The 14,709-nt window shown below is 33.4% G+C and overlaps 1 protein-coding gene across 9 annotated transcripts in view; it reads right to left on the reverse strand.

Moving 5' to 3' along the window:
* APC (APC regulator of WNT signaling pathway) overlaps positions 1–14,709 on the reverse strand; it is a 128,095-nt gene that overhangs the window by 47,473 nt on the left and 65,913 nt on the right. For 8 of the 9 annotated variants that reach the window (XM_038532142.1, XM_038532141.1, XM_038532137.1 and 5 more), the window contains 2 exons: positions 12,755–12,863; positions 10,074–10,187 (listed from right to left, as the gene is read on the reverse strand). In XM_038532142.1, coding sequence (XP_038388070.1) covers positions 10,074–10,187; positions 12,755–12,863 — 223 coding nt within the window. The remainder of the gene's footprint in view (positions 1–10,073; positions 10,188–12,754; positions 12,864–14,709) is intronic. The other variant, XM_038532138.1, reaches the window with a different exon arrangement.

A 14,709-nucleotide genomic window follows, 5' to 3' on the forward strand; every position in this document is an offset into this window, starting at 1 on the left:
TTTGTTTCTTAAACTCCACATGTGAATGAAGTCATATGACATTTGTCTTTCTCTGAATTATTTCATTTAGCATTATACTCTATCTCCAACCATGTCACTGAAAATGGCTGGATTTCATTCTTTTTTTTTTAGGGATAAGTAATATTCTACTGTGTGTGTGTGTATATATATATATATATACACTCTTTATCCGTTTAATGTTGATGGACACTTGAGCTGTTTCTTTCATTTGGCTATTATAAACAGTGTTGCAAGAAACATAGTGGGGCACATTTTTAAATTAGTGTTTTCAAATCCTTTGGGTAAATATCCAGTAGTGCAATTACTTGATTGTAGGGTAATTCTGTATTTAGCTTTATGCGGAAACTCCATACTGTCTTCCACAGTGGCTGCACCAGTCTGAATTACTACCAACGGTGCAAGAGGGTTCGTTTTCTCCATATCCTCACCAACACTTGTTTCTCATGTTTCTGATTTCAGCCATTCTGATCTCACTGTGGTTTTGATTTGCATTTCCCTGATGATGAGTGATGATGTGCATCTTTTCATGTGTCTGTTGGCCATCTGGATGTCTTCTCTGGTGAAACGTCTGTTCGTGTCTTCTGACCATTTTTTCATTGGATTATCTGGTTTTTGGGTGTTGAGTTGTATAAGTTCTTTATGTATTTTGGATATTGACCCTTTATCAGCTATGTCATGTGCAAATATATTTTCTCATTCAGTCGGCTTTTAGTTTTGTTGTCTCCTTTGCTGTGCAGAAGCTTTTTGTTTTGATATAGTCCCAATCGTTTATTTTTGCTTGTTTCCCTTGCTTCAGGGGACCTATCTGGAAAAAAAGTTGCTACAGTCAATATCTGAGAGATTACTGCCCATGCTCTTTTCTAGGATTTTTATTTATGGTTTCAAGTCTCACACTTAGGTCTTTAATCCATTTTGAATTCATTTTGTGCATGGTCTAAGAAAGTGGTTCAGTCTTTCGCATGCTGCTGTCCAGTTTTTTCAACACTATTTGATGAAGAGACTCTCTTTTATCCCCACTGCATTTCTTGCCTCTTTTGTTGAAGATTAATTGACCATATAATTGTGGGTTTGTTTCTGGGCTTTCTATTCTGTTCCATCTGATCTATGTGTCTGTCTTTGTGCCAGTTCCATACTGTTTTGATTTCTACAGCTTTGTAGTAACTTGAAATCTGGAATTGTGATACTTTCAGCTTTGTTTATTCTTTTACAAGACTGTTTTAGGTATTTGGGTCTTTTGTGGTTTCATATACATTTTAGGATTGTTTGTTCTAGTTCTGTGAAAAATGCTATTGGTATTTGGATTGCATTAAATGTTACATTGCTTCGGGTAGTAAGGATATCTTAACAATATTTGTTCTCCCAATCCGTGAGCATGGAATGTCTTCCCATTTCTTTGTGTCATCTTCAGTCTCTTTTCATCAAAGTTTTAGGTCTTTCACCTCCTTGGTTAGGTTTATTCCTAAGTATTTTATTATTTTTGCTGCAGTTGTAAATGGGATTGCTTTCTTAACTTCTCTGTTACTTCATTATCAATGTATTGAAATGCAACAGGTTTTTATGCAGTGATTTTGTATCCTAGGATCTTACTGAATTTGTCAATTCTAGTAGTTTTTTGGTGGAGTCTCCAGGGTTTTCTATATACAGTGTCATGTAATCTGCAAATGATGAAAATTTTACTTCTTCCTTACCAATCTGGATGCCTTTTATTCTTTTTTCTTATCTGATTGCTGTGGCTAGGACTTCCAGTATTATGTTAATAAAAGTGAGAGTGGATATCCTTGCCTTGTTTTTCAACTTAGGGAAAAAGTTCTCAGCTTTTTCCCATTGAGGATGGGTTTTTCATATAAGGCTTTTATTATGTTGAGGTATGTTCCTTCGAGACCTACTTTGTGAAGGGTTTTTACCCTTTCTCTTATTAATGTGATGCATCATGTTGATTGATTTGCAAATATCCAACCACCCTTGCACCCTGGAAATAATCCCCCTTGATGGTGATGAGTGATTTTTAAAATGTATTGTTGGATTCAGCTTGCTAATATTATGTTGGGGTAATGCATGAATTTAGAAGTTTTCCCTCCTTTTTTTTATTTTTTTTTATTTTTGGGAAGTTTGAGAAGAATAGGTATTAATTCTTCTTTAAATGTTTGGTAGAATTCTGCTGTGAAGTCACCTAGTCTGGACTTGTTTGCTGGCAGTCTTTTGATTACTAATTCAATTTCTGGTCTGTTCCAATTTTCTACTTCTTCCTGATTCAATCTGGAAGGTTCTTATTTCTAAGAATTTATTCATTTCTTCTGGGTTGTCCAATTTGTTGGCATATAATTTTTTATAACACCCTTATAATCCTGTGATATCATTTGTTATTTCTCCTCTTTCATTTCTGATTTTGAGTCCTCTTTGAGTCTCACTAAAGGCTTATGAAGCCTTTAGTTTGTTGATCTTTTCAAAGAACCAGCTCCTGGTTTCATTGATCTGTTCTATTGGTTTTTTTAAGTTTCTATTTTGTTTATTTTTGCTCTAATTTTTATTATTTCCTTCCTTCTACCAGTTTTGGGTTTTGTTTGCTCTTCTGTTTCAGCTCCTGTAAGTGAAAAGCTAGATTTTTTGATTTGAGATTTTCATATTTCTTGAGGTAGGCTTGTATTGCTATAAACTTCCCTTTTAGAATAGCTTTTGCTGAATCTCAAAGATTTCAGACCATTGTATTTTCATTTTTATTTGTCTCCATGTATTTTTTTGATTTCCTCTTTGATTTCTTGGTTGACCCCATACATTGTTTGGTAGCATGTTATTTAGCCTCAGATATCTGTGGTCTTTCCAGATATTTTCTTGTGGTTCATTTCTGGTTTCATGGTGGTGTGGTCAGAAAAGATGCATAAATTGATTTTGATTTCTTTTGTATTTGTTGAGACTTGTTTTGTGGCCTAGTATGTGATCTACTCTGGAGAAGGTTCCATGGGCACTTGAAAAGATTGTGTATTTTGCTGTTTTAGGACAGAATGTCCTGAATATGTATCTGTTAAATCCACCTAGTCCAATGTGTCATTCAAAGCCAGTTTCCAAAAAAAAAAAAAAAAAAAAAAAAAAAAAAAAAAAAAGCCAGTTTCCTTCTTGATTTTGTTTAGATGATGTAAGTAGGTTGCCCATTGATGTAAGTAGGGTGGTTGAAGGCCCTTCTATTATTGTATTACCACCCATTACTTCCTTTATGCTTGTTAGTAACTGCTTTAAATATTTGGGTACCAAAATACTCACAGTTGTTAGATTTCCCTGCCAGATCGTCCTTTTAATGATTATATAGTGTCCTTCTTTGTCTCTTGTTTCAAAGTCTATTTTGTCAGATAGAAGTACTGCTATCTCAGCTTCTTTCACATCCATTTGCATGATAATGTTTCTCCATTCCTTTACTTTCAATCTGCATGTGTTTTTAGGTCTGAAATGAGACCCAGCATATAGATGTTTTTTTTTTTTTTAATCCATTTGTCACCCTATGTCTTACGATTGGAGCATTTAGTCCATTTGCAAAGTAATTATTGATAGGTATGTATTTATTGTCATTCTGTTGCTTGTGTTATGGTTGTTCTTGTAGTTTTTCTCTGTTTCTTTCTTCTCTTGCTCTCTTCTCTCACGATTAGTTGACTTGCTTTAGTGATATGCTTGGATTCCTTTCTTTTTTATTTTTGCATATTATTGGTTTTTGATTTGTAGTTACCATTGGGTTTGTATGCAACATCTTCTGTATACAGCAGTCTATACTAAAATGAAGGCTGCTTAAGTAGAGCCCATTCTTAACTCCTCTCCTCTCCATGTTTTAGGTATATGGTATCATACTTTACATCATTTATTTTGTTAAGTCCTTTGGCTGATTTTGATCAATATACTTATTTTTACTATTTTTGTGCTTCCTATTTCCTTACTCTTGTGTACGGTCTTTACTTTCCACTTGAAGAGTCCCCTTTAACTTTTCTCGTAGGGCTGGTTTAGTGGTAATGAATTCCTTTACTTTTCTGTGTGTCTGGGAAACTCGATCTCTCTTTTCATTCTGAATGAGCCTTGCTGGAGACAGTATTTTTGCCTGTTTTTGTTTGTTTGGTTTTTTTTTGTTTGTTTGTTTGTTTCCTTTCAGTACTTTGAATATGTCATGCTATTCCTTTCTGGTCTACAAAGTTTCTGCTGAAAAATCTGATGGCCTTATAAGGTTTCCCTTGTATGTAACGGCTTTCTTTTCTCTTGCTGCTTTTCAAATTCTCTCTTCATCACTACTTTCTGCCACCTTAATTACTATGGGTCTTGGTGTGGACATCCTTGGGCTGATTTTGTTAGGGGATTTTTGTGACTCCTGGATGTGGATTTCTGTTTCCTTCCCCAGATTCAGTTAGTTTTCAGCTATTATTTCTTCAAATAAATTTTCTGCCCCCTTTTCTCTCTCTTTTCCTTATGGAATCTCTATGATGCAAATGTTATCATGCTTGATGGTGTCACTGAGTTCCCTAAGTCTATTCTCATTTTGCATAATTTTTTTCTCATCTGCTCAGCTTGATTACTTTTCATTACTCTGTCCTCTAAGTCACTGATTCTTCTGCTTCTACTATTTATTCTATCTAGTGTAATTTTAATTCATTTATCGTGTTCTTCATCTCTGACTGGTTCTTTTTTATCTCATTGTTAAGGGTCTCACTGATGTTCTCCACTCTTTTCTCAAGCCCAGTGAGTATATTAATGATCATTTTTTTGAATTCTCAGGCACATTACATATCTCTGTTTTACTTAGGGATCCTGCTGTGATTTTGTCCTATTGTTTCATTTCAGATATATTCTTCTGTCTCTTCATTTTGTCTAGCTCTCTGTATCTGCTTCTCTGTGTTAGGAACGACAGCTATGTTTCCTGCACCTCAAAGTAATGGCCTTATGAAGAAGAGGTCCTATAGTGCTCTGTTGTGCAAAGTCTTATGTTTACCAGAATGTGGTGCTTTAAGGCTATCTTCTATGTGTGATGTGTGTGCCCTGCTGTTGTAGCTGAGCTGTTTTTCCCTTCAGTCTAGTTATCTGCAATGGCTCTCTTCCCCCTGTTGTGGGCAGTGTCTGGTTCCTATGGTGTTAGTGGGCCAGTCTGGGGATGCCTTGGATTTAGGTTGAGTCAGACCAGGTGTTTCCTAGAGATGCTGTAGCATCAAACTGCTGTGTGCTTCCCCTGTGTTGTCCTGAGCAGCTTTTGTTGGTGGGTGCAACCTGTAGTCACACCACTTGTCTGCTTCCAGCCTGCTGCCAGGGCCTCCTCTGAAATGGTGTGTATGGTTATCTTTCCCTTTCTCTGGGGTAGGAGTCATTATGGAGTGTGCTGGCCACTGTAGGGGCTGCCCACAGACTGCCAGGCCTGCAGCACTGTCTTATATAGGCTCTGGCTAAGACAGTATTGGAGAGAGCAGGTCTCCCATAGCACAGAGCTAGGGGGCAGTGCCAGAAGCCCTACAGTGCTGGGCTTAAAGCTGCCTAATGGGCTCCTTAGAAGCATAGCCTAGGGGTAGGGGGACCAACCAATAAAATCTTAAATTAAAATTTTTAATATTTAAAAGATGAAAATAGGAAATTATATCTAATATTCCTCTTGATTTCTGTATTGCCAATATGCCACTAAATCTCGAAGTCATTCTATGTCTTGATACCCACTGAGATAGAGGATTTCTAATAATGTAACTTCTGTGCTTTCGTTTCTCAAAATGAAAATGGATGAAGTCAGTAGTATTTCTTTCCTTTTTTTAAATATGATAACCTTGAATATTTATGAAATTATGCTTAGTAATAAGTAGCTTAAAAGTTCAGGGTTATGTAGTTGTTGTGACTTTCAAAAAACTGATTTTAAACAATTATAATAAAGTTCAATACAGATTCGGTATAAGTCTTAACAAACTGGGAACAGAAGGTAAATTCCTCAACTTGAGAAAGGTTATCTACCAAAAACTGAGTAAACAACACATTTAACAGTGAAATTTTAAGAGGAGTCCCTTTAGAGTCATAATAAGACAGAGAAGACCAGTATCACTGCTTCTTATTCAAATATGTATTAGAGTTCTTATGTAATATATATAGAGAAAAAAACTGAAAAGGGCAAACAAAATTATCATTATTTCGCAAACAATACAAAAAAATCCAACTGTCATATTTGATAGTTATGTGGAAAATGCAAGAAAATCTTAAACTACTGAGACAATTTAATAAAAGAGCTCGAGAAAGTTCCTGGATACTTATTACTTAAAAGTAATTTAGTAATCATAGTTAATCTCATTTATAACAGTAACAAAAACTATATTACATCTAGGAATAAATTTAAAAAGATGTATAAAATCTTTATAGAGAACACCACAAAACTTTATTGAGGGACATAAAATAACATCTAAAAGAGTGAAGAAATAAAATTAATAACACCTAATATATACCGAGTGTTTACTATGGGCCAGATTCTAAGTGCTTTTACATGTATTAACTCATTAACTCATTCAGTTTAGCATTAGATTTTACCAATGAGAAAACTGAGGCAGAAAATTTACCCAAAATCAGTGCTTGGTGTAAGTAGCTTGTCTAGAATTAGAACCCAGGAGGACAGGCTCCACAGGCCATCCTTTCAAACAAGAACTAATCTTTATATTGTAAAGATACTAATTCTCCTCAAATCAATTTATAAATTCAATGTAATTCTAAAGAAAATGTATCAGGCTGTTTTTTTAATTAGAGAAGCTGATAATAAATTTCAGATGAAAAAGTAATGAACTGGAATATAACTAGATTTTTACAAACAAAAAGAGGAGAACTCACTCTACCTGGTACTAAGATTCATAAAACTACTGCAAATAAAACAAATGTATTGTCAGTGCAGGCACAGAGAAACTAAAATAAATGAGTGGAACAGAATCTAGAAATATTCAGCAAATATAAACTTACCATATGCCAGAGATGATGTTACTAATCAATGGGGAAATAGTGGAATATCAAATAAAGATAATGAGTAATTTAGTTAAAAACGTAAATATGCATGTATCTCTGTGTATATATTATTACATATAATTGATCATATATTAATAAAGACTAATATTTATTTAAAATGTAAGTTATATATTAAATAATTACGTATATATACATACTTGTGGGTATCTATGTAAAATTAGATCCCTACCTCCAAAACATACACAGTTGCATGTTGGAGATGAATTAAAGACCTAATAATAAAAATAAAACATTAAAAATATTAGAAATAATAGAAGGATAACTTATGATTTCAAGATAGGAAAAGGAAAAGACGTATAAGTAATTCATAGAAAGCACAACTATGACAATATAATTAATTTAGCTCTACAACAAAACTAATTTTTGTTATCATAAAGCTAAAATAGGCAATAGATTTTGCAGGGAGGGGTTGTGATGTGTATTATCTATAACAGAGTGGTATTAAAAGAATATTAATACAACTTGCAACTATTTAAGAGTAAGACATTTAACATAATAGAAAAATGGGAAAAAGATGAATAACAGGAAGTTCAAAAGTCTAATAAGTATATGAAAAAATATTCAACTTCAGTAGTATTCAGGAAAATTTAAGTTAAACAAGCTAATGTTTCATTGCCCCCCAACTGTTAATTATGAGTCTGACTCCAAGTGTTGGAGACATATAGAAGAAACGAAAAATTATAGTAAAATGGAAGTGTAAAGAACTTTCACCCTACCAATCCCTAGTCCCCAAAAGTAAGCTCTAGTAACAACTTGGTGTACATTTCCCCAGCCTTTGCTTATAGGTATATAGGAAAGTAGGGACCACCATACTAAGCGCCCATATATATGCTGAACAAATAAAAAGTAAGTAAATAACCAGACTGTTAGCAGAGATAGCTGGAGACAGAAAATCTCACACAGGCATAGGCAAGAATGGATTTTATTTTGAATTTCCCTTGTTTACCAGTCATCTGTATATGTTTACTAATCATCTGCATTTTCTTTTCAATAAATTGATTACATCCTCTAACCATTAAAAAATGAGTTGCCTTTTTCTTACTAGTTGTAGGAATTCTTACATTATAGGACTAATGACCATTCTTCTTTTATGTGTCAAAAATATTTTCCCTTAGTTTATCTTCTGCAGAATGTTTTAAAATTTTATGACATTTACATTTGTTGTCCTGTATTTTCTTCTATTAATTATAGGTTTACTTTTCACATTTAGATATTTAATCCATTTGTAATTTTTCTTATAAAATATGTGAGTTAGGGATCTAAATTTTATTTTTCCCACATAGATTGCTAGTTGTACCTATATATTTACTAAGTTACTTACCATTCTTCCCAAAATTTATATATGTTTAAGGTACCTGATAAATTCTGAATCCAATACAGTGAAATTTACCAGTTTTTTTCTTTAAAAAATAGTGCTTTGTGTCTTTTTTAGGAAATCCTTTATTACTCCAATATTAGAAAGATATTCATGTATAGTTTTCTCCTGAAAGGCTTATTCTTGTAAAGACTTATTTGAGAGAGAGAGAGACACACACAAAGAGAGCGCAAGCGGGGGAGGGGCAGAGGGAGAAGGGGAGAGAGGGAATCTGAGGCAGACTCCCTGCTGAGTGGCAGCATGACGTGCAGTTCCATCCCAAGACCCTGAGATCACGAACTGAGCCAAAACCAAGAGTTGGACACTTAATTGACTGAGCCACCCGGGCACCCAAAAGGTTTATTTTTAAAGTTTTACTTCTGGCATTTAAGACGCTAACTTGAATGGAACAGGGGTGAGAGGAAATTTTTTTAATTTTTTTTAATTTATGATAGTCACACACAGAGAAAGAGAGAGAGGCAGAGACACAGGCAGAGGGAGAAGCAGGCTCCATGCACCGGGAGCCCGACGTGGGATTCAATCCCGGGTCTCCAGGAACGCGCCCTGGGCCAAAGGCAGGCGCTAAACTGCTGCGCCACCCAGGGATCCCTTTTTTTGGGGGGGGGAGGTGAGAGGAAATTAAAAGGTGTATTACATATACGAATTACAACATAACTAACATAGATATATTAGTTGAGTCTCTAGCTTCATTGTGAAACTAATAGGTACGGACTATAAAATGGACCATGGTACTGGTGTTTAAGTATCTCCTTAGTCTACCTCCATACTGTAGCATAAAATGAATATATATTATGTTTAGAAAGCTACTATATAAAAGGTAAAGACTACACTTTGGGGATGTAAAATGTCATGTATGAATGATTTTAAAACTATAAAATAAACTCTTTAGAATACAAAAATGTATTTATACCACTCATATGAATGTATATTCTCCCTGTTATTTACTATTCTTTTAAATAAAATCTTTCAAATAATGTTTTCTTAACAAATTTCTCCTAAAAGTTTTCCTTTCCTTTTTTTTTTTTTCCTTTTTAAATGTTCGTACTTACTTTGAAACAGACAAGGTAAACAGCAAAGCCTCCTCAGGGCTTAAAAACATTAGCCAGTAATATACTTGTGTAAATATAAAAGTCTAAATTCAATAATGTATGAAAATGCATAGCAAATAGCGAAGCTATTTACTATTCTTTCTTGACATCTGTTGAGGGGAGATATATGGGAATGTTCTCCATCCAACTCATCTTACCTTTCTCACTGTTCTATGTTTCCTCTCTACTTTCCTTAAATGAGGAATTCCCTTTTCATATGCAACTTAAACAGCAGCGAAATATTCTGAATGTCATTACACATACTTAGATTACAGGAAGTAAAAATCTGTGAAGTTAGCCATCAGTTACCAGACGACCAGCACCTAACCCTTTTTCTCTCTTATAATTCCAGGGCAGAGCTGAACAGTATCAGAGAAATGAAATATGGTGAAGGTGAAATTATGTGAACATTGGTTATGTTGCCCAGGAGCCATGATAAATTATTATTGTGAAGTTCTGCCAAAGTGAAAGTAGACTTATAAATACCTTTAATAATATTTAATCAATGTTAACAGAGCTATAATTCATTACATTCTTAATAGCTCTTCTCTAGCCTCTGCTGTTTTATAGTTTAATAATAAATAATTTACCTGCGCTCTTTTTTCCATATCCTGGCAAGTACCTAGTTGTTCTTCCATTGCAACTCTGATTTGCCTTGCTTCATATTCTAATTGTCTTCTGGTCATATCTGTTTGTAAGGAAAACTAAAACCACAAATTAAATTGAAATGTTAATATCTCATGTTATGTGTTTATCAGTAGAAGCAAAATGCATAAAAATACCAATAAATAAAATGAGTATCAAATATGCACGTTATTGCACATAACTAGATTTTTTTTTTTATTTTAAGGAATCCTAAAATTTGATTACAGGTGCCGGGCTCAGTCTGGGTCCCTCATGTGAAATGCTGAGTTGAAACACTTTTATTGCCCCATAGCCATAAATGTTTTTATGTAAACTGTACTGATTCATTTAAAATATCTAATTGGCCCAGCTAAGGTAAGCCTTCTTCAGTTCCCATGTACTACTTTGTTAGAAATTAGTACATTAATGTGGACAACATAAAAAAATTAAGAAGTAGTTCATCATCCTTAAGTTTATACCTCAACTTAAGGATTGTTATAAATGTTCATACTGAAAAGAGAAAATCGTTCATAAGATGAAGAAAATGTATAAGGAAAAACTCTTTATTTATTGCAGATAATCATAAATTGCAAAACAACACAAACTTTCTGGTAAAAATCCAAAAGTGAAACAAAGTTGAAATAAACAAGAAGTACTTCTTCATGCAGGGGTTGTTAATTCATTTAACCCTCTAATCAATTAACTCTGTAATTAAAATTCCAGGCACTGAGATAACTGCTAGGCATACAAAAGGATGAAAAAAAGGACAAGGTAATGTAACTTATAAACGCATGCTCCAGGAGGTAATAATAGCTAAAAGTCTGATTAAATAAAATTATAATGGGCTATGAAGGAAATGAGAAAGTGGTATAGATTTTTTATGCTCTATATACTCAGAAGAAAGCTGTGCGAGACCTATGTCACACTCAGACCTATGTCACACACTAACATTCTATAGGTCCAAGGATTCTAAACTGCACTGTCAGTTAAATCAGGGAAGCTCTCACCCTTTTCCCTTGCAATAATGCAGATGACATTCCACAGATAATGTATTTCTATAGGCATACCCAAATTATGGGTTGCAATACAGATGAAATAGTCTGTATGTTATTTCTAAGTCCCAATGAGCCAGTCCTAACTCCACTTATTTATTCTCCATTTCCCAAAAACCCCTGCAAAAAAAAAAGTTGAACATAACAATGTTGCAATAATGTGGTTTAGATCTGATATTTTAAAAGCAATGTCTAATATCTTGATAAGTATTTACATATGAAAGTGTTAACTTGCTTCCCAATATAAACACATAATTTGTGAAATTAAAAAATATTTATGACATATAAGCAGTTTACATTTGCTAATGTTGTGAAATGGCCTATAATGTTTTACATATCCTATTAAATAAATGTGATTATTTAATAAATATGGAAAGAATTTATTTGACAACTCCTCTTTGTTTCAGATATTAACCAACTGCTTTCTAACTGTCACACACACTTGAGCTCTTTTCTAAACCTGATTTCATATAGACAACTGGACTCTAAATTTTGTATATTTTAAGTATCAATGAGAATGGTGAGCAAAACTATGCTCAGGTATTTTTTATTTGAGTAAAAATCCCACCAAAACTTCCTGAGTTCCTAATCCTTGTATGCCAGTAACTTTCCATTAACTGTTCTTTTACTATCTGGGTCTCCTCAACTCCCAGGAAGATGTCAAGGACATTGTCAGGAAAAGGGATCCTTTTCTTCCTCTCAAAATCTTATACGATTGTTCTAGATTACACACGTAAGCTTCTGGTTCTAAGCTCCTTCCAGACAATGTCCACTAAGGAAATCTGGTAAAGTACATGTTTTGAAAGTGCTCCTTTCTACTTTTGTTTTTCATTTATATCCTCACAAAAGTGTTATTAGAAAATTAAAACTCTAAGCTAACAGAGGACAATATATCTTTTATTCTATTTTTCTCTTTTTAAAAAATATTTATGGACAACAGTTAGAATACAATCTTGTTCAAAATTATTAATGTATTCCAGAACATTCAGAATGTTCATGCTATCCCATGAATAAAATAGCTGACATGGAAAGCTTGGGGAAAGAAAGGCTGACAAGATGAAGTTCTTTTTCACATAGTTATATTTGCAAATAAACACACTTTTATACTTGTAGAAAGTCTTAAGATCCTGGCCAAAAGATTTTGTTATTTATAATAACTGGAATAGCACTCAAATTATCTTTAAAGACACTTTTATTACAAAAACTATATGGCATGTAAAGTGGTTCAAAAGATAGATGGTAATAAACATTTTCAGAGTATGTTTGGTAATTCAACAGACAGAATTAAAAAACCAGTTACCTAGTTGAATTGAGTCCTTTAGAATGCAAACCTAATAGATTTTAATTGGTGGTTTAAAATAAATATCTGCTTGAGCATAATGAAGTTTATATCACCTTTACAAACAAAAATTCATTAATTACTATATATTTGAGTTTAAAGTTAGATAAAACATATTACAGTTTACAAATAACTAAAAATGCAATTATCTTGAATGTTTTTTTTTATCTTGAATGTTTTAAATGAGTAACGTAGGTACTTTTAAGAGATCAAAGTTATTAAAGTCTAAAATAGGTCATAATGCTAAGTTACTTACATTTTCAGTTAAAGGGAGACTATCTATTCTTTTAGTGAGATTCTGAAGTTGAGCATAATACCAATCTTTTTCCTTTTCTTCTTTGTCAAGATCAGCAAGAAGTAATGATCTGTTTTTTTAAAAAAAGACAAGTTTACACAATGCCAAAAGAGTACATAACAGTAATTCTTATCAGCTGCAATTATAATGTTCTCTACTTAACCTAAAGTTTTAATAATGAATAAGCAGAACACTTTAATCGGATTTTTGAAGGTGGGACTTAGAATATTATAATCATTAAAATTTGAATATTAAAAAATTCTTAGGCAGCCCCGGTGGCGCAGCGGTTCAGTGCCGCCTGCAGCCCGGGGTGTGATCCTGCAGACCCAGGATCAAGTCCCACATCGGGCTTCCTGCATGGAGCCTGCTTCTCCCTCTGCCTGTGTCTCTGCCTCTCTCTTCGCTCTGTCTAAATGAATAAATAAATAAATCTTAAAAATAAATAAATAAATAAATAAATAAATAAATAAATAAATAAATAAAAAATTCTTACTTTTTCACCTAAATAAGATACTCAACATCCTTACTAGAACATTTACATTTCAACCTAAGGCTTTCTTCACGTTTATTTACAGTCTAAAGATATCATGATGGTTTGCAGAAATAAAGTACAGATATAACAAAACCCAAAAATTAATATAAGAATAAAAAGAGTAAGGAAAAGCAGTAATTACACAAAAAACAAACCTAGAGTATAGGAAGCCACTGCCCTGGACACAGATGTGGCTTTCAGCTTCTCAAAATAATAGGAAATATTTTGTCACTGTGCACTTCTCCAAAGACATACAGATGGCCAAAAAAAAAACACATGAAAAGATGCTCAACATCATTCATCATCAGGGAAATGCAAATCAAAAGTACAGTAAGATACCACTTCACATCTGTCAAAATGGCTAAAATCCAAAACACAAGAAACAAGTGTTGGTGAAGATGGGAATAAAAAGGAACCTTCCTGCACTTTGGTAGGAATGCAAACTGGTGCAGTTACTGTGGAAAACAGTATGGAGGGTCCTCAAAAAATTAAAAAATAGAACTACCTTATGCTCCAGTAATTCTACTACTGGGTATTTACCCAACGAATATAAAAACACTAATCACAAAGATACATATACCCCTATGTTTATTGCGGCATTATTTATAATGGCCAAATCATGAAAGCAAACCAAGTGTCCATCGATAGATGAATGGATAAAGAAGAATAGATATATATATGTATACGGCTAGGGCTGAAATGATAAATGGGAAAATAAAGTGAATGTGAAGAATCATGTTAGAGTTGCTTTATCAACTGATATATATTTATATATACACACACATATATACGTGTAAAGGCATACCCAAACACACACACACACACACACACACACACACAAACTATAGAATATTACTCAGCCAAGAATGAAATCTTGCCATTTGCAAAATATGGATGAATCTAGAGAACATAATGCTAAGCGAGATAAGTCATTCAGACACATACCATATGATCTCACTCACGTGGAATTAAGAAATACAACGATGACCAATATAAAAAAAAAAAGAAAAGAAAAAGAAAAAGAAAAAAAGAGACAAACCAAAAAACAGACTACAGAGAATGAACTGATGTTACAAGAGGAGAGGTTGGTGGGGGGAGGGGAGGTGGAATAGGTGAAGGGGATTAAGAGTACACCTATCATTAAGAGCACCGACTAATGTACAGAATTGGTGAATCACCATAGATTGTATACCTGAAACTAACATATAGTTAACTCTATTACAATTAAAAGAAAGAAAAAGATTAGTTGCAGAAACTTTAAAACAAAATATTGTGTATATTCCCAGAGATTCTACAAAAATGCAATGATCTACATGTATACTTACATGTACATTTTTAAACATGAACAATAGTTTATTACTCTATGTATTGCCCTATTAACTTT

Source organism: Canis lupus, chromosome 3, assembly GCF_011100685.1.
Source record: "Canis lupus familiaris isolate Mischka breed German Shepherd chromosome 3, alternate assembly UU_Cfam_GSD_1.0, whole genome shotgun sequence".
Lineage (NCBI taxonomy): Eukaryota > Metazoa > Chordata > Mammalia > Carnivora > Canidae > Canis > Canis lupus.